This window comes from Cynocephalus volans, chromosome 16, assembly GCF_027409185.1.
Source record: "Cynocephalus volans isolate mCynVol1 chromosome 16, mCynVol1.pri, whole genome shotgun sequence".
NCBI classification, from domain to species: domain Eukaryota; kingdom Metazoa; phylum Chordata; class Mammalia; order Dermoptera; family Cynocephalidae; genus Cynocephalus; species Cynocephalus volans.
Genome location: NC_084475.1, coordinates 48,838,490 through 48,852,122, shown reverse-complemented (window position 1 = coordinate 48,852,122; position 13,633 = coordinate 48,838,490). Strand labels below are relative to the sequence as shown.

The window sequence follows — 13,633 nt, the reverse complement described above, 5'->3', positions numbered from 1 at the left end:
CAAGCAGGCTCATGGGTGTGTAGTGAACTAAGATCAGACATGTTGGCCTGATGTGCTAAAAAGTTTTATTTGTAATAAGAGTAAATGAAGTCTGTATTGCCAACTGTAAACTTACTGAGTGCTGATGGCTTCTTGGTCCTCATTGATAAGCATAAAAAGTGAATTATTTGTTCATTTGTTTGGATGAAACAACAAGCTGATGCTAATCTTAAGCTGGAACAATTTTTCTAAGCAGGTTTTGTGGCTCATGAATTTATTTTGGACACAAGACCTTTCAAAAAGTCTGCAAATATTGAGGCTGTGGATGTGGCCAAAAGGCTCCAGGATTATGGTAAGTGGCTTTTGACATTCACGCATCTGCCCAGGCAGACTATGGACTACTTCCTCTAAGCACAAATGAAGTACGCAGGTACCAGGCAAGCTGATCCACAGGGTAAATGGGGAGCAACCTTCAAAATACAGAGAAAAAAACTTTTTTATTGACTGCTCTGGTCCTACCTTCAAAAGATATTAGAATGTGCATCTTGAATCCATCAGCAGCCCAGAATAGAAGTCTTTATATAGTTAAAGTTTTAAATCCCAAAGAAAGTGATTGCTGCTCTTTGCCTGAATTTCTGAAAATTCTTACTCCTATCCCACTCCTGGTAAAACGACAAGTGCATGATAAAGTAAGCCGGGTAATGGTGAAGGGAGTGGAGCAAATCAGCTGAGGAAGTGTTAGAGACGGTGCACTGGAGTTTTATAAGCCCCTGGGTCATGCAATAGCTGCTTCGCTGCTCCTAGAGATGAAGAAATAGGCATTTTGAAAGACATGGGCCCTTTATCTGTGTATTACTGGGTGTTCATTTAGCACAGTCCTTATTAAAATACACTTTCTTAGTGACTTTTTTTTTTTTTTTTTTTTTTTTTTTGTCTTTTTCGTGACCGGCACTCAGCCAGTGAGTGCACCGGCCAGTCCCATATAGGATCCAAACCCGCGGCGGGAGCCTCGCCGCGCTCCCAGCACCGCACTCTCCCAAGTGCGCCATGGGCTCGGCCCTCTTAGTGACATTATTAATAATATCAAGGATCCTTCAACTTTCAGAAAGGTTGAGTTGGGGAGTACTGTGCCTTTCAATGGATGTGGAGTCCTATCTGAATCTTAATGATTTGTTTTAAAAAGGAAAGTGAAAATTTATAAAATTTAATAGTTTTACTATTGCATCATAATGGGAGTCCCACCTGTGAAATTAGCAATCACCTTCTCAAAATCTCCTTTTGGCAGCTCCCATAACCTGACAGTAAAACTCCTTTCTCCTGATTCAACTTCCCAGCTAATGACTGAGTGATGGCTGATTCAGGATAAGACTTTCAGTTCTTGGATCTGTTGTCTATGTCACACATCTAACTGCAGCAGCATTGGTAGGGAGGGAGATGGTAAATGTCAATTACCACCAGTATTTCCAAGTCATATTTTATCTCCTAACCTCAACATTATTTTGATGTTCGATAGAATGATTTTCACACTTATCCAAAGCCCAGAGTTGTCTAGGTACCTGGCACATAGTAGGCACTCAGCATGTATGTGTTAATAAATGAGAGATAAATGAGAGAGTCAATGGATAACTAAGTAAAAGACAACAATAAAAATGACAACACAGGTTCTAGGTCTTTAACCACAGCTACTGAATCCGAATTTTCAGGGAAGAGGCCTAGTAATCTGTATATTTAACAAGCACCCTGGAATAAGTCTTCTTAGACAAGTTTGGAGCATACTGCCTTACCACAGAGGTTTCCAGACTAATTATTGGGCTAATTATCAGAATCACTTGGGGAGTTTTTAAGACTCAGATTTCCGGGCCCTTCCCTCAACTTCCTGAATTAGAGCCCAGATGCAGAATCTGTGTTTCTAAAACAACTTCTCAGATGGTTCCAGATATGGGAACCACTACAGAATATGTTGAATTGAATTTGCTCACACATGGAATTGAGGGCAGACTTAATAGGTAAGGAGATTAGCTTGTTCTTAAAAAAAAAAAAAAAATCCCTTTCTGGTTTGGGTAACACAGGTCAAAACTCATTAAGTAGTATAGTTGAGACTTGAGCATTTCATGTAAGTTTTGTCACAAAAACAGGTGAAGAGATATTAAATTCTAGTTAATGATATGCATGCTGAAGTGTTTAAGAGTAAAGTGTACTGGTGACTGCAATGTACTTTGAAATGCACAAAAAAATAATATGGGTGGATAGATGAACAGATATGTGATAAAGCAAACAACATCATTGTAGAGTCTAGGTGGTGGGTATATAGGTGATCACCTATAATTCTTTCAACTTATCTGTATGTTTGAAAATTTTTATAATAAAATGTTGGAGAGATAATCCCTAACAGCATGCAGGTATGGCTCTAAAGCACCCCATGATGCACACCGGAATCTGGGAACCATTGCACTCTGCAGCAAGATTAACTGACAGGTCTGTCAACCTGGGAATAGTTCATCATCTTTTAAGTTTCACAGAAAAAGTGTAAGAAATAGGAAAAAGTTGTTTTTGGCTTTTGTTCAGGAAATCTCAACCACATATCAATTTATTTCACACGTGAAACCTTTTAGAAACATAGAAACACCTTCAGCCTGTGTTCATTGTAAAGACAAAAGATTTCCACATATTAGCCAAGCCTCAGTTTCCAAATTTGTGAAACAGGGACAATAATAAGATTTAGCTCAGCCTCCTTAATGCTTTTCACCTCATTATTTAACTTTTGATAAGCTATAATATTTTCATTTCTCTTAATTGCAAGTAATACATGATCATTATAGAAAGATCCTAAAACATAATCAAGGTGAAAAAAAAATTCCAGTCACATTTTCTGTTGATAACCCCTGTTAACATTTTAGTATATATTCTTCAAGGCATCTTCCCTCATAAAATATACTTGTATGTAGGTACTCTATCTTGTTTTTATTTTTTTACAAAAATGGAATAATATCATTATGTAGCTTCCCTTTTTTTTCTTAATATATTTGAGTGTTTACCCAGTTCAACAAATTTACATGCTTTTGAATGGTTGCATATTTGTTGTATGGGTGTTCTGTAAAATTTGCTTAACCAACTCCCTATTGTTGGATATTAGGTTGTTTCCTAAGTTTTTCTTTTATAAACAGTGCTGAGATGAATCCCCTATACATATATTTGCAAATGTGTCTGATGGTTTCCTTAGAAAAATTATAAGAGGGGATAGGGTCTTTTTTTCCAAACTAGAGAGGCCAAAAAGTCAGTGAGTCAAGTCCTTCTGTCTCCCTTTGCAGGATTTCATGCCCCTACCATGTCTTGGCCTGTTGCGGGGACCCTTATGGTTGAGCCCACTGAGTCAGAAGACAAGGCAGAACTGGACAGATTCTGTGATGCCATGATCAGCATTCGGCAGGAAATCGCCGACATTGAGGAAGGCCGCATCGACCCTAGGGTCAATCCACTGAAGGTGTGTAGGTGCTGGTCCTTTATTCTAAATGTCCCTTAGAGTAAAAAATGGTGTCTGGACATTGTGCCGGCAACCCCTGAGCTCTCATTTGAAGATGATAGTCTTGCCTAGAATAAGAAAATTCTGAGAAGATGCAGTCATTACTTAGAAGTTTAAATTGTCTTGAACAACCTAACAGCAGTTACTAAAATACAATGTGGTTGTGGGAACTATACCCGCCACATGCACTCAATTGATTGCCAAAAGAGGAGATGGAGGCTGTCTAGTTGGAGAATTTTTATTATTCTGTCTCTTTTGATGCACCGTATTGAGATTATAGCATAATACCAACTCCGTATAAACACAAGTTCTTCTATTGGAGCAGTTACCTCTGAGAACTGGATTGTTATTTGGCCCATGTTGGACAAGGGTTTGTTAGGCATTACCCTGCCTCTTCCAAAAATGTTAATTTTATACCTGGTCAGAGTCCTAAGTTTCTCATTAGGTCCAGACATTAAACTGGAGGATCATGAAATGAGAACACCGTGAAGACTGTGGTTGCGTTTTTCTGGCTACAAGCCAGGGAACAAGTCTGAGATTCTGACAGACACTAAGGAAAGTTCTAAAACTGCCTAGCTGAAGGTAGAGTGCAGGGGCCAGGGGCTAGCAGGAGGCAAGAACCTTGCTAAATGTGAGTTTCACAGGCAACGGAGGCATACGATATGGTCATTTATTTCTCTTTTCCATGTGGATACTGCTGATTCTTTCAGGATTTAGGCTATTTTTTAAAATGGCAATAGACATGTCAAAGTATGCAATATTGAGTGACAAAATCAAGTGGAAGATACTCCTTGAAGGATGATACAAAGTTTTTAAATGTACCAAATTATACTATATGCTGTTTATTAATATGTTCAGTAGTACTATAAAAATACGATAAGCATGGGCAAACATCAAACTCAGGATAGTGGTTATCACTGAGGAGGAGGATGATACACAGGCAGCTGTGACTCTTGTGTTTTATTATTTTTAAAGGTGAAGCAAATGTGACAAAATGTTAATTTGACTTTGCTGGATGGTGGATGTGCTTATTATATTATTACCATAACTTTCTGATATTTAAAATATTTTGTAATAAAAGATTTCTATCCCCCAAATTGAAACAAAAAGACAGCCTTCTCCCCAGGGGTTTCCATCAGAAGCTCGATGGTTGTGAAGTGTTGGGGGAGAAGGCTGTGTATTGCTCTGACCCTTCTTCCATCTGTGTCTCTGTCTCAGATGTCACCACACTCCCTGACCTGCGTCACATCCTCCCACTGGGATCGGCCATATTCCAGAGAGGTGGCAGCATTCCCACTCGTAAGTTCTCCTCTGAAGCTGAATGTTCCCCCTGGGACGGTGCTCATGTGCGTAGGCCATCACCTACTTTGTGGGGTGCCCCATCTTCCAGTCTTCTTGTTATAGAAACCATATGTGGGACAACTTATGAAATGCAGTCATGAAAAGGAATGTAGAACAAAAGACTGGCTTTCAGAAGTCTGAAGTCAGAGTATCAACCACAGTTCTAGGAGCCCCCAGAGAGCACAGTGGAGGAAAACTGAAAGGAGTCCCTGGCAAGTAGATCAGCACGTTCTTTACCATCGTGCAACAGGGAGATGGCCCCCAATGCAGTATTCCTTTCCTTTCTGATTCTTATTGGAGGGGAAGGTGCTCTGCAGTCTTTTTGAGTTGGGTAGGGATGAAGGCTCAAAAGCTGGATTTTTTTGACTATAATGCAGTGTTGGCTTTTAACTTCTCAGTATTTGTTGGGTTAATGTTATCTTAGGCTGTGGGAATATCACTGCAACTTCCTTTCCCCCAAGAGAAACCTCTCAGAACATCCCACAGTATTTCCATCTTTGTCCTTGGCAGCCCTTCGTGAAACCAGAGAACAAATTCTGGCCAACCATTGCCCGGATTGATGACATATATGGAGATCAGCACCTGACCTGTACCTGCCCACCCATGGAAGTTTATGAGTCCCCGTTTTCTGAAGAGAAGAGGGCCTCTTCTTAGTCCTCACTTCCTTAGTTCAAGGGACTGATTTAAGGCCTCTCCCTGGAGCATTGGATAAGCAAGAAGTATTTCATCTCCCACCCCAGACTGAAGTAGGGGTTTTATATACTGTGTATATTTTTGTAATCTCTGTCAAGGTAAATGTAAATACAGTTAGCAGAGTGAGCGGAGGCTGATCACTGGAAGATTGATTCACTTTGGTATTCTGCTTCCACACGTACCAGTTGATGTTCTAGTTGCCTTGATTGGGAGCCATTTAGTTTTTTGCATAGAAGTTTTTGGATGTGATGGGAACTTAACTTTCAATGTGGCAAGTTTGCAGACGTTATAGAGGCCATACTGGAGACTCAATAGACATATTTTTGTTCCAAATAAGTCCTTGTGGACTGTGCCATCTGTGGGAAATCCCAGGGGAAATGTTTACATTTTGAATACACTGAAGAACTCTTTTTCCTCTAATTTGCCTAATCTATAATAGCATTTCGGAGTGTTTTTCTTTTTTTCTGGGTGTGTGTGTTTTTTTATCTGCATTTATTAGTATTCTAATAAAAGCATTTCAATTTGAAGAATGCCCTTCTCTCGGTCCATTTTACACTTTTACTGCCATCATACCCTAGATTCAGAGGGAACTGAAGAACAGTGAGAACGCCCATACCAATAGCCATTGTCACATTATCACTTTTGCCCTGGACTGGCTAAAGAAACATTCTGTGTGTCTTGGTCAACAGTGAAGGCCACTCTGGTCCTTTTCATTAGAATTGTGTTAGGCTGCATGTAACTAAAACCCAACTGTAGTGGATTGAATTATGTCCCCCCAAACTCATTGAAGCTTGAATTGTGTCCCCCAAGTTTAATATACTAGAAAGTTGGCCCTCACTGTGACTGTTACGAGGGTGGGAAATCCTATTATGGTAATTGAAAGGTGGAGCCTTGAAGAGGTGATTGGATTGTAGGACCATGCCATAGTGAATGGATTAAAAATGGTGGTCAGGGGTAAATGGACTAATACACCAACTATAGAATTTCAATCAAATAGCTGCTTCTTTTTTCTAATTTAACAATAAATCCAGAGGTAATAACTCCAGGGCTGCTGTTCCTACAGTTTTCCTGTTCTGTTCTCCTTTACAGAAAGGAGAGTTTTCATCTTCAGGGTCTCAAGATGGCTACTGCATATCCAGGCATCGCATTTCCATTCTAGATGGAAAAAGGGAGAAGAGCAAAAGATAAAGGCAGATTTCATCCAAGTCGACTTCTTTCGAAATACTTTCCAAGAGGTTCCACCCAGTAATTTCTGCTTACTTTTAGCTGACCCGAATTGGTTTAAATGGCCACTCCTAGCTACAGGCATTATGGGGAGGTCTTTTACCTAGGCATTCTACTGTCCCAAACAAAATGTTTAATTACAGAAAAAAAGAATGGGTTTCAGATAGGCAAGTAACATGCCTGCCACAAATAACTTTCCCCCAGAAATAGTAAATGCTTCAGATGTTCTTACCCGATAGTTATGGAGTACTTTCTCTAACCCTGACTACTCGGTTTCTTGCACGGCAGCTTGCTCAAGCAAATATTAGTATCATTAGGCTTTATGCTAGTGATTTGGACAGAAGTTCTGAGTGCTGTACTGAATTCTCTGCAAATAGTCTACTTATTCTCAGACTTGAAAAGTTTGTAGAACAGCCTTTAGCCTAGAAGAGCAGTAGAGAAGTGATGGGATCCATCACTTTTTTACATAATAACTAATGATATCTATTGAGGCCATCTCAGATGTCAGTTACTATTCTAAGTGTTTGAAATATATTAACCTCATTTGACCCTCACAACATTACACTTTTACATATGGAGGGAAGTGTATGGAGAGATGTCTGAGGTCACATAGCCGGCAAGAGGGAGAGTCAGAATTTGAACCCAGGCTGACCAGCTCCAGTGCCTGTCAGCCAAAACAGGATGCCACACTTCCCTGATAACTGCAGACCTGGAGACTCTGCCCTTCCTGAGCTGGAAACCATGCTCTCAATACAGGCGAGCCATCAGGGCTTGGAGCAGCCTTTTCTCAGAAGGACAAGCTATGAAAACAAAAAACTGAAGCAAACAGCAAAGTAAACTTTTTCACTTTCTATCAAAGTGTTTGTAGTTGAGTGCCAAAGTTGTTTCCACAGCTAGTCTTCCATTGCTTGCCCCCAGAATATATCAGAGGCAAGCATAGGCAGTTAAGAGAGTGGAAGTGAATGCTTTGTCCTTCACTGTGAAATCGCTCAGATATTACCTAACATCTGTGCCAGTCTGCTTCCCGCCTCTGGGTCATGGCCACACCGTAGCCTCCACTTGCAGCGTCTCCCTGGCTACCTTTGCTTTGTGGGCTCCTGTTCGTTCCTCATGTTTTAGCATCTCAAAAACATTTTCCTCAAATCTCCAAGAAATGTGCTTTCTCTATTTTCTTTCTTGGCACTCAGTTGTTTCGTCCTGTATGCTTAGCACAGTTTGTAATTATTTTTCACTGTTCACTCAGTTTGTGTCTCTCTGCCTCATTAGACTAAGTTCCCTGGGAGCAAGGACCACAGCTCGTTCATCATTGGATTCCCAGTGCTGAGCCAGGGCCTTCCACGTAGTATATGTTCAACAAATAAAAAGAAATATGAATTGGGCCAGCCCGTGGCTCACTCGGGAGAGTGCGGTGCTGATAACACCAAGGCCCCGGGTTCGGATCCCATATATGGATGGCCGGTTCGCTCACTGGCTGAGTGTGGTGCTGACAACACCAAGTCAAGGGTTAAGATCCCCTTACCGGTCATCTTTAAAAAAAAAAAAAAAAAAAGAAATATGAATTGAATGAATAAAGAAGTGAACTCTGGCCTCAGAGGCATGCTGCCACAGAAACCAATATTTCCAGTGTCTGCTGTGAGCAGTTCCGTTAAAGCCATGTACAAAATGTCAGGCCTTGAAGAGGGGGCCTCTGGACAGGCTTTGTGTAGAATGTGTCCCCGATTTAAAAAACTTTTATTATGGTAAAATATACATAATATAAAATTTAGCACCTTAATCATTTTTAGGTGTACAATACAGTGGGATTAATTACATTCACAGTGTTGTGGGGTTTTTGGGGGGGTTTTTTTGGCAGCTCATGGGTATGGGGATCTGAACCCTTGACCTTGGCGTTATAACACCACTCTCTAACCAACTGAACTAACTGGCCAGCCTAAAATGTGTCTTTTAAGCAGAGTTCTAAAGACTAGGAGTCTGAGGTACGCACACGTCCTACGAATCGGGCATACCCTCTGCCTCCTTATAGCCCTGGGCTCTAGCCTCATCCACCCGGGACAGAACACAGGCCACTCTTAGAGCAGTCTTCACCTTGAAGCCCAGTGTGATAAAGGGTGAGGGTTCCAGCCCAGTCTGGAAACCCATGAAACCTATATTCCTAGGAAACATCTCTGGCCCTTGCCTATGTCTGATCCAAAAGGTTCTGTCCCAGAACCCTGCAAACCACTGAAAGTGCTAGCATTTTAGCTTCCAAACTAATTGTCTCAGATGGCGTCATTCACCCAGAAGTTGCACCAAAATCCTTTATCTGGATGAGGGGCACCAGTTTTGTCATCAGGTGCCCTTCATCCAGATAAAGAATCGTCTCTCAGCTTTCTTCGTTCACATTTTAAGGAACTTTCCAGAACTCCAGGCCTTTAAGGGATGGCTTTTGGAAGGCTGAACTTAATCAACCTTGCATCTCTTACACAAATATTACCATTTTGAGAGAAAACCCCCTTTTCCCTGGCTTTGGCTGAGGCTCCTACAATTGTTCCCAGACCAGGTACTGGAGCTTTGGCCTCACACTCTTCTCTTCTAGGCTCGCTCCTGCCAGCATGGAGTCAATGAAGCTGAGCCCCCCCAGACCAAGTAGGCAGCAAGACTGTTCAACTGAGGGGACCACAGAGGAGCCCAAATCTGAGGCTGGAGGTAGGGAAGTGGGAGGGAGGAGACTGAATGCCCCAGGGGTTAGGATATCTGCAAAGTTGAAAACTGAGTCCAGAGAGCAGCAACCCCTGAGGGCAGGGCAGGTAGCAATGTCCCAAGATCATTATAGTAACCCAGGATGGGAGGCTAAGGGCAGAACCCTCTGTTCAATACCTGCTGTGAACGTAGGCGGGTACCCCAATTTATATCATTAATGTAGAGCATGTTTGTGTGCATGAATGTCTGGTTTTCTTTTCCTTACTGCTGCCTTTTTCTTCCTTCACTTCTCCAGTTCATATGTCATTGTCACCTCTTGCTTACTGCATACTTCATGTCACCCTTCCCTATGCCTGCTCTCGTCTGTCTGGGTCAGGCATGACTCCCAGCTGTTGCTTCACCTTGCCAAGCTGTTAACTTCCTAGCCTTTGGACATGTCATTCCTCTCGTCTGGAGCTCTTCCCGCTTCTCATCCCATCCACAGGGAGGTGGGGAGAAGTCCCCGATAGTTTAGCAGTTACAATTGCTGTCAGACCACCCATACCAAAGTATGGAAGATGTAGTCGGTCGGGGCCGGAGGTAGTCCCTGGTGCCTAGAACTGGCAAGGGTTTTCCGTAAAAGCAGTGCTGCTAAATCATGGTTTAATATGCTTTTATAGGCTAACCTGGTCACCTCCCCCTTTCCTCTATATCATTGTTCCTACAGGGAATATTCATTCAAATTCATATAAACAAGATTGTTTAATTTCCAACTTACATTAAGTCAAAGATCATGGCTTTCATTCTTTTACAAATTAACTTTTGAAATGCAAGTTGGGGATTTTCTGTAATTTCTTCTGAACTCAACAGAATCTATGGGGGTTGAAAAAAATCTACCCATTTTTTTTAACAGAACTGCATGAAAGGAAACAACTCTCTGGGTGCTGTAAGAGGTCTAGAGTTTTCATAACTGACACAAGAGAAATTTTAGTGTGCTTTTGATGTGTTTGTTGCATTGTACTTTAACCTCACTAGTAAAAGTATTTGTATAGTTCTGGGTATGACATTTTTAATTTCCTACAAAAGCACTTCTGAAGATCACTTGAAAAAACAAAACAAAAACCTTGGTAAGACTCAGAAGATTTAAGTGCTTTAAATAACAGCCAGAGTCATAAATTCCCAGAAAATAGGGTGGAATCCAATGGCACCAGGAGTGAGGTCAGTCATCCTAAAAAAATGCAGACTTTCCCCCAACGGTGCTGCCACTAGGAACTTGATCCAAAACTGTTACTCGCTGCAGAAGGAGCTAACAGCCAAAGTAGAACTAGATCAAAACAGATTCTTTCTTAAAAAGTCTGGCATAAAGAATGGGGGGGAAAAAGATAACTTGCTTGTGTTCAAGACTTTTTATCCAACATGAACTACACAGGAATATTAAACTTCCTCAAAATAGAAAATCTAGATGTTTTTATTGGTTAAAAGAAGCTAGTTCAAATGTATTCCAAAAGACAATGAAGAAAATACTTTCCATGGAAGGAGACAGTTGGGCAGTCTGTTAAATAAACTTGCAAATATCAAAAGGAGTATAGTAATGTGGTCGTAGCCATGTTGGTGTGTGGGAGTGAAGGGCTAGCTAGCAACACTATTTCTTATTACTATAGTGTTTCTATACAGTATTTTGTCAAAAAAACGCAGCTTTTATCCTGGAACACTGTCTGCCATTCTGAGAAGTGCTGTCGATCTGAAGCCTAATGCTACTGAACATGGGGCAGTTCTGGGAGGAGAGGCTGAATGAAGTTGCCATAGTTAAGCAGGCGAAATATAGCCCAAAGAAATTTTTTTTTTCATTATTTTCCAGAAATTAGCTGTATTTAGGAATGAAGCTGGTGGATTTTATAGTATGAAAATGAAGAGAGTCTCTAAAAGAAATATGTGTCATGCAACAATCATTGCCAGGTATTTTCAGATGAAATTTAGTCAGGTTGCATGTTGATTCTCTCTGGAACAGTATCCAAACATGGTTGTCAAAGGGCCGAAAGACATACTATAAATTAAAAGTAAATACTTGAGTAAAAAAATCAAACAACATAGCAAGGAAGAAGCAGCAGCGGAAAGTAACACACAGCCTTGAGTTTAAATTCTAGCCCCACTACTGACTAGCTGTGACTTTGGGCAAGTAAACTCTCTGAACTGACATAAGAGAAATTGTAGAAAATGCCATTTGCCTGACAGCGTGTGTGTGATTAATAAGTGAAATAATGTATGAAAAATACCAACAGCACTCGCTTCTTTTTTAGATACAAACTGAACAGGTATGGGAACTATTCTTATCTCTGCTACAAAGACATGGACATGCTGGTGGAATACTCCTCTTACCCTCATTTAATAAAATACAACTTCCACAGGAATACAAGGAAATCTCCAGATGGCAGAAATAAGAGGGAACTCACAGAACTTGAAAGCACGTGGCCCACGAAGGTGCCTGGGCTGAGTATGTGCCTCAGGAATTAGGGTGTTCAATGATATCAGGGAATGGATGTTAGGAACTGAGGCTGGCTGCAGTCATAATGGAGAGTAAGGAGCAGAAATAGGGTACATTCAGAATTGAGAAAGTCCTGTTCCAGTATGAGGACTAAAAAATCAGTATCTACCTGCCTAGGCTCATAGCAGGAAACAAGTTTCCCATCCCAGACCATGGATTGAATAAAGTCACCCAACAAGGCTGCATGTGAATGCAGAAGCCAATCCATACTGTCTACATGGTGAAGGAGTAGCATTCAACGAAATAAAACATCTAGTTCAATTTCAAGAAACTAAGCAAGGCCCCAGCAGAAACAATCCAAAAATTTCTCCAGAGGAAGCATTTGTGTCCATAATCAAGCCATAAACAAAACCATCTCAGAAGAAAACTCCCATAGAAGATAAGACCACAGAAACAAACTTATAAAACAGTGAAATTCAATGTTAATGTTAAGCACCAACAAATGGCAGAACTCTTACTTAAGGAATCAGAAAGAGAGAAGAAATAAGTATGTTTAAATGCCCAAAAAGATCATGAAAGGACTAAAATCCACTTGCAGGAGACTACAAAAGAAAAACAGATAAATTTGAAAACAAACTTAGAATAAAAGAGTCCTTGAAATAAAAGAACTTACTTAGATGGGTTAAACAGTGGTCTAGATTAATGAGAAAATTTAATGAATTGGAAGAGAGAGATGAGGAAATCACCTAGAACACAGCACAGAGGGAGTAACAAGGATGTAAGATATAAGAGATAAGTAGAATGAAAACTTCTATGAAGTCAAGAAGACAGAAAATGGGAGGGGAGCAATACTTAAAAATACAATGAAAAATTTCTGGAAATGGAGATACACATTCTCAATTTAAAGGAGTATGATGAGTCCCAAACAGAACAAAAGAAAATTAATACACACCTACAGACACTTTAGTGAAACTCAGCAGCTATTAGAGAACACATCCTTCACAGAAAATACAATCAAATTGAGGTCCAACTTTTTTCAGCAACAATAGATGCCAGAACACAATGAATATCTACAAGATGCTGAAGGAAGTAACTAGCAACCTAGAATTCTAAACCCAGACAATTTATCTTTCTAAGATCAGAGGAAAAAATAAGGACATTTTCAGACCTGTGAAGATTGAGAAAATTTACCATTCATCAACTGTCACTGAAAGGTCTAATGGTATAAAAACATCTTGTATTCAACAAAAAATAGTGAGCAAAAAACCAGACAAAACATGACAGTAAATCAGTAAGTCACACATTTAAAAAGTAACAAGTTTTTAAAACAAGTTATAACTAAAATACTAAACGTTAACATGGAAAATAGGTCAGAAAAGGTAATTTGGAGGGAAGTAAAAATAGGATGAGATACTTGTCTTAAAGAAACTAGATTTACCTATTAAAAGAGAAGACTATTCTAAAGGATAAAGCTGAATGAAAAAACCAGTTTAGAATACAAACGATAAATCATTTGTATAAATTTTCATTATAACACTTGAAATACTACATTTTGTTAATGGATACCTATATATGAGTGCATAAGTATAAAAGAGACTGAAAAGTCATCACAAGTCACGATAATTTCTTGGGTAGGAAGGGGGGAATGGGAAATGTGACTGAAAATATGTCATCTTCATTTGTATGTCAGCTTTATTTTCTTTTGTTTAATTAACAAATATGTTAATAATGATCAG

The 13,633-nt window shown here is 40.1% G+C and overlaps 1 protein-coding gene across 1 annotated transcript in view; it reads left to right on the top strand.

Moving 5' to 3' along the window:
* Positions 1-5,985, top strand: part of GLDC (glycine decarboxylase) — an 87,800-nt gene extending 81,815 nt beyond the window's left edge. Inside the window, exons 22-25 of the mRNA XM_063081034.1 lie at positions 236-331; positions 3,288-3,460; positions 4,718-4,798; positions 5,351-5,985. Of these exons, the coding sequence (XP_062937104.1) occupies positions 236-331; positions 3,288-3,460; positions 4,718-4,798; positions 5,351-5,494 (494 nt within the window). The 3' untranslated portion in view covers positions 5,495-5,985. The remainder of the gene's footprint in view (positions 1-235; positions 332-3,287; positions 3,461-4,717; positions 4,799-5,350) is intronic.
* The last annotated feature ends 7,648 nt before the right edge of the window (positions 5,986-13,633 follow it).